At 30.1% G+C, this 16,571-nt stretch overlaps 1 protein-coding gene across 2 annotated transcripts; it reads right to left on the reverse strand.

Annotated features, from left to right (window-relative positions):
• Nucleotides 1-10,637: 10,637 nt before the first annotated feature.
• LOC105134916 (uncharacterized) lies at nt 10,638-12,681 on the reverse strand. 2 transcript variants are annotated; one of them, XM_011039506.1, is made up of 2 exons: nt 12,473-12,681; nt 10,638-11,884 (listed from the first exon to the last, which is right to left on the reverse strand). In XM_011039506.1, exon 2 carries the CDS (start codon nt 11,826-11,828, stop codon nt 11,028-11,030), a length of 801 nt encoding a protein of 266 aa, XP_011037808.1. In that variant the 5' UTR covers nt 11,829-11,884; nt 12,473-12,681; the 3' UTR covers nt 10,638-11,027. The 2 variants fall into 2 exon arrangements, with proteins under 2 accessions (XP_011037808.1, XP_011037809.1); XM_011039507.1 differs by having other exon boundaries at nt 10,638-11,887.
• Between the last annotated feature and the right edge of the window lie 3,890 nt (nt 12,682-16,571).

Raw genomic sequence — 16,571 nt, forward strand, 5'->3', positions numbered from 1 at the left:
AACCATCCCAGCAAGCAACCTTTTAGGGAATGGTGAAGTCTATATATATATATATATATATATATATGAGTGAATACATTAACCCACCATCTTATAAGAAAACTTTAGTGCCATTGTTGTATTTTAAAGAATAATATGCCCCGTAAAGAAATATTTGTATTTTTCACGTGCACACAGTACTATTATATGAATTTTCATATATAACGTAAATGTTGAAGTGAATATTTAATAAATGTTTGCTAGTGATATTGATACGACCATATTATCATAAAATTGAGATAATTATTAATTATGATTCAAATGAAGCTAGCATCTCTGGAGTGACATTTTTTTTTTTTTGATTTATTTGGGGTGTCTAGACCAATTAACAGGAAACTTTTTAATTATCGTACCAACCAACTATTAATTTGTGTGTCGTCAGTGACAACATTGTAAGAAAACAGTTAGGTGGAAAAAGGGGGCACATGCAGTGGTTGCTTCTTCAAGCTCTTGTAGGTAATCACTGTTTGACAACGAGAAGCAACGCATCCGCAAGAAAAATATTTTTTGTATTTTTACAGGCGAGAAACAAATACAATCACAGCAGCAATTGCAGCGCGCCGCGTTCGCGCAATGAACACTCATCAACAGTGTCTTAGAGTCTGCGGTGCTGTGGTGATTATTCTTTTGAATTAGAATAATTGAGAATGATATGGGTAAAAAATTGAGAAATTTTTATTTTTTTTTGTTAGTTAAAAAAGAATTGTTATCTAATATTTTAACTGATAAAAATTATAATTGATTTTAGAATCTAAAAAAAACATGATTGAGTAAAGAAAATATATTAATATTATTAATATATTACTTGAGGTAAACTATATTATTTATTTGTATGATATAAACTAAAAAAAATGTGTTTTTTAATTATTATTCTGTGTAAAATTTAAAAAAATTCATTCTTAATAATAAATTCTTATCATATCATATTAAAAAAACTTAATTGTTCTAATGCTAACAAAAATAAATTGTCTTTTAATTTAATATTAGAAATATATTTTATGTATAAATTCATAATTCTACATATTAAAAAAAATAGTGAACCAAAAAAAAATAAAGCAAAAAAAGAAGAAGATTAAACACCAAAAAACACAAAAAATCTTGAACAAAACATATCAAACACAAAAATAAATAAATAAATAAAGAATGCGAAGAGCACTCGAAACAAAACCCAACAATGTTAACTGAAATTTAGATCAATTTTCATGAAAACAAAACAAATAACAAAAATAACAAAAGCAGGCCACGAACGATCTCTTTTTGGATCTGCAATATATACCTATAACAACTATTTTCTCTTGGCTTTCATTTGAAATTTTTTTATTTTTACAACCTTATAAAGCTTGAAAAACTTTTGTTTTTGCTCTTAGACCTCTACTTCTTATTGATATTACTCTCTTTTTTTCCTTATCTTTTCATCTTTTTTTTCTTTCCTTCTTTTTTGTTCGGCCCTTTCTTGATCTTAAAGGAGGGAATTTATACGGTTTTAGGAGGTTTTGAATCCATTCCTAACCTTTTAATTTTGAGAGGAGTGTTGTGAACTCCTAATAAGGATCCATTAAGAATTTTTTGTGTGTGAATACATGAAAAACAAATTATTTTTTTGCATGATAGTTACAATGTCAAGGCTAATTGAGTTGCTTACTTTCAAGGTTTTGTCAGAGCAATTTTGATGTCATCATCGCCAAAGACCACTTGAATTTGATAAAAAAGGGTGCACATCTGTTATTTGGATCTATTGTTTTTTAATTTAAAAGTCTATACCTCCACATTTATTCTTTTAAAAATGTCAATTTGATTAACATCAAGTCTGAAAATTAAGTGATGGCTGATCAAGAACAAGTTGTCTAGGACTTCCACGGAAATATTTGGATGCAAACATCTAATTACATAAAAATAGAGTTAGAGGGGATGTTCCTCTTTCATTTACAAAAAAACCTTATGTAATTTAGAAATTTAGAACTCCACAACGAGCTCTTGAAGGTATCAACTTGATCATCGTGAACTATCAAGAAAATATAAAACAAAGATTGAATGGTATGTCATCTAGACTGGACCCTAGAAATTAAAGTTTTTAATTTGAGATTTGACAAAAATTTAACACCATTTTCATGTTGGTTCTTAGTTTTTGATTTGTTCAATTTAATTGATTATAAAACTTTTAATTTTCATTAATTTGGCCATTGATTTCATCGATTTCAATGCCTGAAGTCTCGCGTCTCTTACAAGATGGTCTTTAGTTTGGGGTTTCTTTAATCAGATACATAATTGTTCATCAAACTTCAATATTTATGCAATTAAATCCCTAATTTGATCAAATTAACTCTTAAAAATTATAATTCAACCCCTAGACTTTTAATTCTTCTAATTAAATTCTAAATTAAATTCAAAAAATCAATTTTCCTTGCAATTAAGCCTTTCATAAAATCAATTAAACCTTAAAAATTTTTAATTGAGCAATTGATCATCTAATTTTGAATTTTCTTATTCACATTGAATTTTCTTTACTACCAAGATGTTTATTAGTCAAAAATACATTGTTAAATTTTCTAATTTTGATCTTTGTTAACTTGTTTTTAATAATTTGCCACGAGTTCTAGTATACTCTTTTCATTGATATTTATTTTTTGATTTTCTCTGTTTTTTTTTTGTTTATACGGAGCTGCAGGAATAGGTAACAACAAAGAGGGTGTTTGCTAGACAGAGACTGTCTTGTGCTTAAAATATAGGCTACTGTTTGTAAATCCTATGCACCTTTAATAATAACAGGCTTTAGACTACCAAACACAGAGACATTTTCCTCTGCAATTTGCACGCTTCTCTGCACGTGCCATGGCCTTTAACCATTGTCTTTTTTCTTTTTCTCCTTCAATTTGCTTTCTATTTTCTTGTGCTAAAGGCCTAAAGTTGCCCCCTTTTTCTTTCATTCTAAAGAAAGGCTATTGCTTTTTTGGTTCTCCATTCCCCACTTGCGAGTGGGATGAGACTTTTGCACCTCCCTCCCTTTGTTTTTCTTTATCTGTTTGTATGCTTTTGAGGCCACAAATTGTCAAGGCATGCAATCCAGAATTATATCGTGAACAAATGGAAAATAAAAGCAATGTGACCCCCTAAACCTTCCAGTTTGAAGATATTTTTGCATGGCCAACATTGTGTGGAAATTTGAGGTTCTAATGCATTGCATAATGCCACAATGCATCTCGCCAATGTTCATGCACCCAGTTAAAATGCAAGTACTTTTCCTTTTTAATAAATATTGGGTTTGAACCTGCTTTTTAATACATTCATAAATTAAAATATAAATAAATGTTTTGTGTTGGTAAACACATTCACGCATTGGTATTTTTTCATCACAAAAATAGCAAGTCTACATTTAAAGTTATGAATAAAAAATAAAATCATATCTCATTTTTGCTAAATTTTTTTTCAACTTATAACATAACACAACACTGTAAACACAACACAACAAATCCGAATTCTAGATTTCAGTCCGAGGAATACACATGTTTACTTTAATTAAACATATTCACAAATGTTAATCCTCTTTGTTAGCTAATGGGGTAGCCACTCTATGATAAAGTGATAGTACGATAAATTCATGGAATATGATCACATGTATATAATAGTTAGTTTAAGTTAATTGTTGTTGTGTGGAATTTAAAGATAGATATTAAGATTCTTTGCTAGTATATGTGTTTTTGATAATGCAATAACATGTGTAATTGTAATTCTACATTCAAATTAAAAATACACTGATTTGTTTTCTCTGATTCTTTGTATTTTTATATTAGAATCATTTTTTTCATTATAAAAACATAAAAAATATTAATAAATCAATGAATTCCCCTTATGTTGATTAAGGAGATGCGTGTGCTCGCGCTAAATTAATATAAAAAATTATATTTTTATAATCAAGAAATTTAATCTTAATTAATCTAAACATATGTTTTACTTTAAAATAAAATTGAAGCTCATAAACATTTCATTAACGAGTTTTAGAAAATAATATAAATCATATCTTGAGATATTACCTAATAATTTAAATTATTAGGTTGAGATATCTTTTCATCTCTATTTATGAGATAAAAATTGTCAAAGAAACATCTCACCCAATAACTTAAACTATTAGGTAAAGTTTCAGGATATGATTTGTATTATTCTCTAACACACCCCTTCAAGTAAAAACCCTTTGAGCTTGAAACTTGCACATATATATATTATCTCGTGCTTAATTTTTATCAAATAAATGAGGATATTGAGATTTGAATTCGTTACCGCTTGGTCATCAAGGTTTTGATACCATGTTAAAGAAATATTTCAGCCCAATAACTTAAACTATTAGGTGAAATCCCAGGATATAATTTATATTATTATTTAATAAAAATAAAGCATAAAGTAATATGAATATATATAAATTTTAATTTAAGGAAATATATTAAAAAATAATATAAATTATATCTTAAAATTTTATTTAATAATTTAAATTATTAAATTAAAATAGTTGTTACGGATAAAAGAGAGGGACAGCTTCTCCCTTTCCCGAAAGCTATCAATATATTTCCCCTGTCAAAGGGTTACTTTACTCACTCGAAAATAAAGGGACCCTCGGTTGTGAAAATAAAGGCCAAAAACATAACAAATTTCCAGATTAGGACCACACATTGGGTGTGGAAACTCGAAAATAAAGGGACCCTCGGTTGAGAATTCGGGTCCCAATTCACCACCTCATAAATTTCTGGAGCCAAGGAAAAAAAGAACTTTCGGAACAATTAGCTGGCTTGCACCTGCCAAGGACTCTGGTGGATATATAAACTACATTCTTAGCATTGCCTTGAAAATTTCTTAAGTGAAATTTCAACGAAATCTATAAACTTAAGCTGGGTTCAAGGAATTGTTGCAAGCAATAACGCAATGTGTATTTTATGATGTTTGAAAATCGAGATTAACATCTATTTTCTCGTTAAATCAAATAGAATTTGATCTTTGATACTAATACTTCATGAAAGGATTGCTACCCCATTAACTATGTTTAATTAAAGTAAGCATTTATTGCTTTAGAATTCGGATTTGCTTAGTATTGTTGTGGTGTTTTGCTTATAGTATTAGTACCGGCTTTATTATAATAAACATATAAGTAATTGATTACAATTAGAAAGGATTTTTTTGTTGCTGTTGATTAGACTTGTTGCGGTATCGTTTACGGTTTTAAGTGTTTTTAAATAAAATTAGAAAATCATTTTGCTGTAGAAAAAAGTATGATCGAACTATTATTATCTCAATTCTTGAAATCAATTTATTTGAAATTTAAAGATCTAACAATCGTTAATATTTTTCACATTTTTTATAAATTGAAAATAAAACAGTTGATATATAAAAGTTAGGCTTGTTTGCATGAAAACATTCCTTTTTTAAATATTGAATCCCAATTAAATATTGTGAAATTGTGATATACACAATTATAAAGCAACATTAATTGTGATATACACAGTTATATTCCTATAATTGAATCTGAGTTAATCCATCATGTTTGCTTGGCCTTCTCTTGCCTTAGTTTATTTCACTTATGCCCTAGCTAGATATAAAGCAACAGTCACTCGTTTATAAATATCGTGTCCCATCAACACTATGATAACATTCATTGCTTAAAATGACCCAGTATGTTGTACAATGTAATACAATTCCATTAATGGAGCTTCAAGGTAAATAAATAACTGACGATAAAGTTATTAAATCTAGTTTAATTCATTACTCAATTTAAAATTCAAATTATAAATTAAACATGTTAATTAAGATTGATTTAAAACAGTATTGTTGTATTTTTTTTTATAAAATTAAGTTAATTTTCACTTAATTTAATTTAAAATTCATTCTAAACTAGATTTCAAGTTAATAATCATCGAGCTGATCTCTAATACCACTTGCAACATGCGTGGTAGCAGAGATTGTTTTTGAGAAGCCACGGGTTTGACAATTGATGTGAAAAATTAAAATATTTTTTAATTGTTAAGATAGCAGGAACATTAAAAATAAGGTAGATAGGAACAAGGGGAGTGCTACTAGCACCTTCCCTAATCTATTATAGCAATTTGTTGATAAGCTATTTTCATTAATATGCATCGACAAGAACTCCCAAACAATGTTTTTAAACACTATTACCTAGCATTAAGGTGAGATGTCTATTCTTCCTACTATCAATGAACCGAGTACCTTAATTAAAAGCTGGAAGAGCTACAGCACTCTATAATCAGCTGGGCTAAGCAAATTAAGAATGCCGTAAGCCTAAACTAATAGCTCAACGGAATTACCTACAAATCTAAATGACTGTTTTATTCATAGTAAAATATATTTTGAATCACAGTAAAATCACAGTCGTGCCATGTGTTTAAAAAAAATTTAAGTTTTTGGGTGAGAGTATTGATATTTTTTTTTCATAGTAAAAACATTTTTTTCTCTCAAAATCAACAAAATACAAACATGTTAAATAAGACTTTTCTTGATTTTACATAAGTTTCTTAAAATGCAATAAAAAATTTTATTTACCTTTAGAGCAAAAAACAATTATTTTGCTGCTGAACAATAGCGTTTTGACATTTTTGAATTTTAATATACAATGCAATTACATTTTCAACTTTCAAAGAACTTAGCATTTGAAAATATTTTATATTTTCATATGAGTATTTTGTATAATTATTGAGGCTATGGAGGTATTTTGATATTCTTTTAATTTTTTTTAATGTTTAAAGGTGTTGGAGTGTGCTTGGCATGCTTAAACACATAATTGATATACATATTATTCAGATGGCATGTGTTACGTATCATTTAACTAGATGAGACGCTGTGTCTTCTTTCATTTATAGTGATACATGGTAATTGATGTTAGTCGAATTATTGTTGTTAGTCATTTGATTGTTTTTTTGATAAGTAATGTACATCATTGTCTTCTTTGTTTCTTACTTTTCAATTTTAGCTCTCATTCTATTAATTTTAGTTATTTTTTTTTTATGACGTGAGTTTATTTAGTTAGTTTTATTTATATTTAATTTTTAAGTTATGTGTTTTTTAGGGTGTCAATTTATCTTTGATTTATTTAAATAAATAAATTCAGTAAATAAAATTAAATGCACATCTCATTTTATGTTATGAAATATCTTGATTTTATTTGCATAGACTTTTCAATTTATATTTTAATTTTTTATATAAAAAACACATTAAAATAACCTACATAGCCAATATTGTTTTGAATTTATTTTTTATAATCCACGTCAAAATGTGAGTTAAACGGATATTCTTGTATAAGTACACATTATAACTTTTGAAAAATCAAATTTGATATGCTTTTATAAGGGGTAGTTGTGGTAGTTGACATTTCCTTATTTGGATTTTACATGATACATCATTATTAAAATTATTAAATTTGATTAGTTTTAAGATTTGTGTAATTTTGAGTGAGTTAATTTTAGTTGACTTGAGTTAATTTTTTAAATTAAAAATTAAAAAAAATATTATTTTAATATCTTTAAAAAAATTAAACCAAGTTTTAATGAGTCTAATTTAATGTAAAAGTAAGCCTGAGCTAAGTTCCAGGGACAAATCACTAAGGTTACACGCTGGAAATTTAATAACAGGTGCGTTTTGGTGGGCATGTATGGGTCATAAACTATCCAGTAACATTGAACTCTCATAGTGGCATTACCTCGTGCAATCCTCATTTTATGTGCAAAAAGCTGATTTAGCTGGTAAAGTTATTTAAAATTGTTTCAAGTTTTTGGAATTAAAAATGTCTGGTGTATTAATTTTTTTTTGAATAAAGAACCTAAAGTTTAACGATTTTTCAAGAACTTTTTTTTTTTTTAAAATCTTCGAACTAAGAAATTGCCTACAAGCAGTATTGTTATGAAACTCGGCCACATTTTCATACAAGAAGTTTGAGCGTGCGTGATGTTCTCATGGAGCCCAGGTGAGACCAGTTTTTGTGCGACCGACGCATTTAAACCCTGTCTTGTATGAAATCTACATGTCTGTGTCTGTGGGGTAACAACTGACAAGATCCAAGCTTGCACATAACATCTCCACCTCTACGGACTTCAACTAATTCTACACACATTTATGTGGCTCAAAAGACAAATCTAAACAACACTTATGATGTTAAGAAATTAATGGAAAAAATCTGCACATTAGATCTAACTAGTAAACGGACCAAACTGCTTCGGTAAGGAGAATCTCTGCACTGAATCATGAAAAAGAACCACGCAAAGATATGGTAAAAGAACAGTGAAGAATAAATGAAAGAAGCCGGAGAACAAGTTAAGGAAGAGGGGCAGAGAACAAGTTTGGGACAAGCATTTTCATGAAATAAATATAACGTGGGGTCAAAAAGACATGAATAATCAATATATGAATAGTGTGACAGCGAGACGTGGCTTTCGTGGATGTGACTCTGGACTGTTGCATTTGTCTGCTGATACGGTGATGATACCTTCGTTCTTAGGGTTTATCAATGGTGTTTGGCGCCAAGTTGCTCATGTTTCTGAAACATGCGAGGCATCTTCTTCTAATCAAGAAAGAAGAAGCAATATCAATCTGGCAAGATCATTGCTGCTCTCCCCTCCCATAGGAAATGGCCCAAGATGGTTTCTTCTCTTGATTCAACTTTTTCAAGGCGCAGATTAAACTGAACCAACTCAAACACACTTGTCCACCTTCTATCTTGAAGCTTACCTTTAATTAGGGGCCTGCCAAAGCTACAGTTCTTTTCATCCACGGTTCAAACCTGTGAGTCTTTTGAATGATGAATGGCATACGTACGTGTCATTCATTGCTCTCCAGTCTCTCCACCTCCTGTCATTGCCTCATTTTCATTGCCCTCATATCTGCTTTGGAGTTGCTGCAATTTTGAATGAGATCTCATTTATTATGTTCGAAATTTAGTTTTTCACTGTGATATTAATGTACCCAGTACTGCGGCTTTTTAAGAGTATGGTTATAATTATTTTTTAAAATATTTTTTTATATTAGAATATATTAAAATAATATTTTTTTAATTTTAAAAATTTATTTTTAAAATCAGCATATTAAAATAATTCAAAACATTAAAAAATATTATTTTTTAATAAAAATATTTAAATGTTTTAAAAATACGATTTACTATCCTAACAAAAGAGTATCTGCTCTAGTATATTTTTATATTTATAGAAAGGTGGCTCTGCTGCGAGCCTTTGAGTTGATTTTTTTGTTCTTTTATTATATATAAAAAAGAAATTAAGTGATACAAGCATCAAAAATTTATATTAAAAGACCAAGTCACAATTAATTGTAATTGAAAATTATTGAAAAGTCAAAGGAAAAAAAGCAAAAACACCCATAGACCGAAGCGAAAGAAAAACAAATTTGCAAGGGTATTTAAGTAATTATATTTTTTTAAAAAATAAAAAATAAAAACTTTTCCTTGCCCCTAGGCTGTATTTTTTTGTTATTAAAGATAGATTACTAATTTAACTATCCAATAAAAATATAAAGGGATCAATTTACCCAAGTAAATTGGTAATGTTAATTAAATCCTGAAAAGACCATCCCAGGAAGGAAAAAAAAAAAAAAAAACAACCATTTCCTTACAGACATGGAGGGCAAAATCATCAGTGCGCTGGCTGATGAGGTTTTGTGTGGTTTTTTTAATAAATTTTCTGCATTCAGGTACGAGCAGCTGCTATTCTTCCAAACAATTCAAGTGACTACAGTGTGAGTTCCTATGCCATTGTGAGTTTGTGGGCTAATTTAAAGAGATCATGGTGAATTAGGACCAATTATTTACATTCAGTCCAAGTTGTGGCCATATTTTGCAAGGACTTGTACCAAGAGCAGGATTAGAACCTAGACCAGGCAAAGGCAAGGGCATCTACAAGCAGTTGCCTAGACCATTTTACAAACCTAGACCAGGCAAAGGCAAGGGCAGCTACAAGCAGTAGCGTACACCATTTGGTAAGTGTGGAGATCCCATCTATCCCGGCACATACACAATTTTCGTTGACGTGGGAATAAGGGACTTGTTTTAACGTTCTGCTTCATTTGGTATCACTTACATGGGACATAGAAACTGATGCTAAATACCTCGATCCGCTTCATCAAGCAGACGTCTTCAAGCTGAGGATGCCAGCCTCTGCATCATAGCACTCGGTGAGCCTGCTTCATTAACTACCTGTACAGTTTTACTTCGACTGCGGAAGCTTACACAAGAACAGACCAAAAGGGAGAAGCAAAACTAGAAAAACCATAGGAAAGTTGTATTGGGCACAGCGGGATGAAATAATCTAGACAGGAAATGAAATCAGATAAAAGAATTAGCTTTTCAAAGGGGAAGACCGAAAGAGATGTGAAGAGAGGTTCAGAATAAGCTGCACATACCATTTTCACCATCATCACAGATTCACAAAGTGTAAATACAATAAAGCATGTAAGTAAATAGAATGACCATGTCTGTTGTGTCTGCCACCACTTCAAAAATCTGAAACTGAAAGGTTTTTTCGTGGAAATCGTTTAAGCTCTTGAGCATAGATCAAGCTCTACACTAGCAGAAAAATGTTACAATACACTAATCACCATAGATATTTTCAACAGCAAAACAAGCAAGAACTTAATCATGCTATAGTTGTATTTCAGCCAATGGACAATCGTTATTTTTACCAAGGAGTAGTTTATACATTTTTCCCACATCTTTGCACCTTCGTCAAGGAAAAATAGGAAAGTAATATTTACATTCTAATCCTCATGCAATCTATAGAGATAATCAAAACAAAAGTCTGTCGTGAAGCACATGAATTTCTGGCTGAAGTTTTATTGAGCACAATACATATATACTACTGTACAGTGCCCCTCAGCCTTTTAAGTCCTATATCCATTTTAGTATACACAAGATCAGTATTCTCAACTTCAACATATCTTCGATGCAGGAAGATCAAAAGAGCTGAAGAGCTTATAGATATTATCTTTCCCTCTGGTTATTGAACTTGAGAGGCAGATGACATCAAGGCTTCCACCATGTCCATTGTGTGGCCTTCTGTAGTTGCCATATTATCCATGTTAGCTTGACAATTTAATATCACAGGCTGACAATTCCCTTCCCATGATTCCATCAATTTGCCATTTCCGTCAATATTAACCCGCGAAGATGAACCTACTACTTGAGTATGGAAGCACGGTAAATCTGTCTGACACTGTAGATTCTTTGGCCCACCAGTAGACTGCGCACCACAATTGCCATCCTTGAAAGCAGCAGTAGCGTCACCCTGATTTTGGAATGGGAACACACCCAATTCAGTATCAATCTTTCCCCTCAGGCCCATCAATATGCTTCTTAGCCTCAAAACCTCGGCTTCAAGAATTACCTGCTGCTGTATTTTCCTCACCAGCTGCTGGTTCGATATACGCAATTTCTTCACTTCCTCTTCTAAGTAAGCAGTATGTGCCTTCTTTTTTTCTCTGTACTTTCGAACTGCTTCTCTATTTCCTGCTGGCCTTTTTGCTTTAGAATTGGAATGCTCTCTATTGTTTACGTGATCATCTTCTTCAGAAGTAATGACTTGGGTGTGTGTGTGGTAGCATGTATGTGTATGAGTTATGTCAGGGCCAAGGGGGTTGCAAGTGTGAGTGTGAGTACATGTTCTCGTATTCTTCAAGAATTCATCAAGAAGTGAATCCACAGATGCAGAGCTCTGCAAAATGCCAGAAGAATCGGGATTCGGTAACAAAACATGATCCGAAAGCTCTATCTCCCCATCATCCATGTTATAATCTTTCATTTCATTCTTCCAAACAAACCACTACTTTCAGCCAGATAACTCAAGAAAGAGTACATCTGCAAGACCAAAATTTCTAACTTGTCTTATATCAATCACTTCAACTACTCTAACAAACCAATAATCCTGATGCAAAATTGAACAACTTAAGCTTATAACAAACCAGAACCACCAACTAGTAACACATAAGTGGGATTGCAATTTGCATGATTACTGCCCATAAGAATATATGCAAAGACAAAGAGTCCATACATAGAACATAATATTATAGCTGCCCACAACCTCAATTGTCATAATCAATAAAAAATACAACCACCCCATTTCAAACCAATAAAAAGTTGAATTCAATCCAACGAAAAAAGAAGAAGCATTCTTTAACCAATTTAAAGAAAACCCAGACGGAGATTCTTCACAAGAATATCAAATAGAGCATAAAGAAAAGATCTTGACATTGGAATATATCATTCAACAACAGAAGAGAATCCAACAATCTTTAGCTTTTCAAGTGGATAAGTGACTATAAATAAGCAGCATAACTTTACACTGCAAGAATATCAAGAAAAGCAAGAAAAAAGTGTTTGATAGAAATGGGAAGCAAAAAAATGTAGATATTCTTATAGTCTGAAAGAGAGATAGAGAGCTATTACCTGATCAATGTTAAGATTCTGAGACCAGCAAGAAGCATCTCTCGAGTGCTTTTTTATGCTTCCTTTTTGTTTGTCAACTAGTGTAGAATTTGTCTAGCCGCTAATAGGTTTTCTCACCTTGTGTCTCCTCATTGGTATATTCGCAACTGCTCTTGTTAGCTTATGAACCCAAAGTCTACACAAACCAAAGGAAACATTATGAAATGAAAATTGAACTTCAAAGAAAGTTGAGATTGATGGATAGTTTAATTAATAATATTTTCTCATCTTGCTGGACATCACGCTGAGATCAGAATGCGTGTGTGTGTGTATATATATAAGAGTCATCATTTAATCATTAAAAAAAAATAATGATTCTAAAATAAGTATTGGTTTTGTAATTCAAGTAACAAGTTATTATATCTTTTCTTATAAAGAAAATATTATGTGTTTTTTCCTACTTTTATATTTGTGATTACAATTAATTATTTTAAATTTATTTTTGAAAAATTTGATGTCAATATATCAAAAAATAATATTAGTTTCTAGAAATAAAAGACTCATCAAAATTATTGATGTTAAGTCCTAATTTTTTTACGGAAATTGCTAAAAGCATGCGTAACTTGTATTTTATTTTAGAAGTTGGACATCAATCCCTTGTAAAATGAACACATCTCAACTAAGCCATTTCTAAAATGGATGAGAGACCTATAAAGATGATATAAATTTATACAGGGTTTTGGCTATTATTTTGGTTAGTTTTGAAATGGATCTGAAAGTTGCAATTTTTATTCAGTGGGTTTTAATGAAATCATGGATATTAGACCCGGTTAAAATTATTATGTATGTTTGGAAAATATTGTTGAATGATAAATAAATTATTTTATTTTTTTATAATTTTTTTGTTTTATTTATTTTTAATGAGACTATCACTAAAAAAAATGCGCTTTCACAATAAAAAAAATATCAATATACATGAAACTCAAAAACATAAATAACAAAAAACAAATATTTATTTGGGGTTAAAAATTAACTTTTAAGGCGGAAAAACACCATAAAATATTGAAAAATACCAGTGAGGCACGCCCGTGCAACTCACGGTCCGGCCAATTAATGTCATAACCAGCAATCCAGAAACGATTGTGAAGAAATAAATTGATTTGGGATTTTCTTTGCTGGTGGTGTGAATAAAAATGGAGAGGTGGGGGTTGGGGGGGGTGTCTTTGGCCGTGCTATTGAGAGGAAGAAAGGGAAGAGCTTTGTTCATTTCTGTTAAAAAATGGGAGAGGAAGATGAGTTTGTGTGTGTTGTTTTTTTTTTTAGATTAACGTGGGTGTCTGGGCCAGCTTGCGCGCACCACGACTAATCCCACGAGCCCTGAAGTTAACGACCATGTAAGCCTCCAATGACCATCATATGAGCAACCAAGGACTCGAACCTGAGACCACAGAGGAAGCAAATTCCTTGATCCCAAGTTTTTACCACTTAACCACCACCTAGATGGTTGTTTGTGTGTGTTGTTGATAGCGGTGATCAAGGAGAGATGGGTAGATCAATGGTCTCGCTCTGTGTGTTCCCTCGTTTTCGTTCTTGCTTTTTTTTTTCTCGTGTCTCACTGCCTCCCCTTTTTTTAGTTTTAGCGACTATTTATAGGAGATAATTTCATATTAAATCTTCATCTATAATGGGTATCAATCCTTCAAGAATTGAGCCTTTGAAGGAGAGGGTGTCCTCCATAATAGGTGCCAATCTTTGATGATTTCCATCTTTTTTTAGAGCTGACTAGACATGTTCCACGGGCGAACGCATTTTATTTTTAAAGTAAAAGAAGTTATAAGCTAAAATAATTTAAATTTCAAGTCAATGGTTAAATTAATAATTTAATTTTTTTAATAAAAATAATAAATAAATCAACAAAAAAAATGAAAACAATACATGCTCAGTCGAATCAGATTATAAAATAATCAAATAATAATATTAACCTAACTGAAGAAAAACAAAAAAGAAGAAGTTAAACTTCAAAAAAAAAAAGAAAAAAGAAGACAACATGGGGGTAAACAAATTTCTTAAATCTAATCTTATCTAGAAAACTTGTAACTTGTTAAATTATAGACTTGAGTTCAATAAAAAAGTTTAAATATCATTTAATTTAATTTTAAAAGGTGAAGTAATTAAAAAAATATTAATAAAAAAACTTGAAAAAGAAAAAGGACAACAAAAAAAGAAAAAAAAGAATGGGCTACAAATCTATAGGAAAAAACTCAATGAGAATAAAATAAAAAAATATTACAAAAAAAATACAATTAAAAAAATTAGGACCAAACTTGAAAGATTATGATAGATTATTTATAGATTAAAAAGTCATAGGGTGAAATAGAAAAAACTTATTAAGAACTAACCCAATAGAATTAAATAAAAAATAACAAAACAAAAGTTAGAAAAAGGATAAAAAATAAAACAACATCAATGAAAAAAAAAAACAAGACAAACCTCTTATACCTGTCTAATATCTAAAAGCTACATCCCATAACTTTTTTTACATAGATTCAGTTAAGAAGCATAATTCCTAACTAATTTAATTTTAAAGGATGAGATTGGTAGAAAAGTATTAATAAAAAAACATGCAAAAAAAAATAAAAAAATTGAGAATAAAATTTGATATAAAAAACCCAAGGAGGATGGAATTCAATGGAAAAAATAAAAAAAATAATCCTAAATAAAATAAATATCAATTAAAAGAATAAGGACTAAATTTTAAAAATTAAAAAAAATTATAGGTGGTAAAATTAAAAATATTTATAAGAACCAAGCAAACCCGAATAAACATTCTAAACATAATCAAATCTTAAAAAGCTTGCAACCTATGAAATCCTAAATATAGGTTCCATCATGAAATTTATTATAAATCAATTTAAAAAACTTGTCAAAGTAAAAAAATAAAAAGATAACAAAAAAAACCTCGAGCAATAACTAATGTAGGTCAACAAATCAAACACATGACCTAGGACATTAAATTGAGATGATCTTATAAATATAAAAGCGAAAAAAAATCCAACAAAACAAAAATGCTTCAAAAAATAGAGAAGTTAACTTGAGCTAATATTTTAAATCTTTTACCTAGGTCATGAGACTGGAATGACCTCATTAAAAACAAACTGGAAAAAATAAAGAAGTAAGATTCTTAATCAAACAAACATTGAGTGAAGAAATTGAGAAAAAAATAAACAAAAAAGCAATGAAAAACAAAAAAATAACAATTAAAAAATTAGAACTAAATTCGACATAAAAATTAAATTTTTTGGGAAAATCAAATGAAATTTAGTGTTTAGGAATGGAATTGTAAAAACCAAATCCATTAAGAAAATTGTTACTCATTTTTAGACCTCACGTGCTGAAGATGGTGTATACCCCTTTTAAACCAAGTGCAGGAGTGTAGCTCATGTTTGTTGGAAAATTAATAAAAGCGGAAGAGAAAGAAATATTTTTTTTCTTTTCGAACCTTGTTTGATCTGTTTTCTACTCTTTTTATTCTCCCTTTTTGCTGCTAAAAGCATCAGGTTTCTTAGGCTGATAAGGAGTTTTAATATAAATCCCTCAGAATTTGCATTTTAAAAAAAATTGATTTTTATTGTTGTCACAATTTTTTGTTCCAACTTAGGTTATGATTTTGACTTGGTTTCGTATTATATCTGACCATCCTAACTATATTTTGTCACTCATGTCATATTAAAAAATTAACATCACCTTTATTGGCTCTTAGGGGTCACTATTCTTAGGACATACTCCTAGTCAAATTAGGATGCTTGACATTGTCAAATCACGAAAACCTTTTTGACCAACTAGATTCTTGCCAGATTTTGTTATCTAAAATAATTTTATCTCACTTCAAATCTTTCATCAAAGTTGTAGTCTGGAAAACATAGATGAATTTGAGCTTTTGAATTGTTTGATTTTGATATTGTAAGATCAAGATATTCTTGTTTGAAATCTAGTGTGAAAGCGTAAAATCCTACCGCGATAAGATTTCTAGCCGAGTTAGGTTGCAATTTTGTTCTTCAAGTGTAGATGAATTTGAGATTTTTGAATCGTTTGATTTTGATATCAAAAGGTCATAATATTC

Source organism: Populus euphratica, unplaced genomic scaffold (genome assembly GCF_000495115.2).
Source record: "Populus euphratica unplaced genomic scaffold, PopEup_1.0 scaffold57.1, whole genome shotgun sequence".
Lineage (NCBI taxonomy): Eukaryota > Viridiplantae > Streptophyta > Magnoliopsida > Malpighiales > Salicaceae > Populus > Populus euphratica.

Bases quoted from the DNA above. Each gene is read 5' to 3' on its own strand.
- LOC105134916 (XM_011039506.1), bottom strand. From the start codon at position 11,828: ATGAAAGATTATAACATGGATGATGGGGAGATAGAGCTTTCGGATCAT.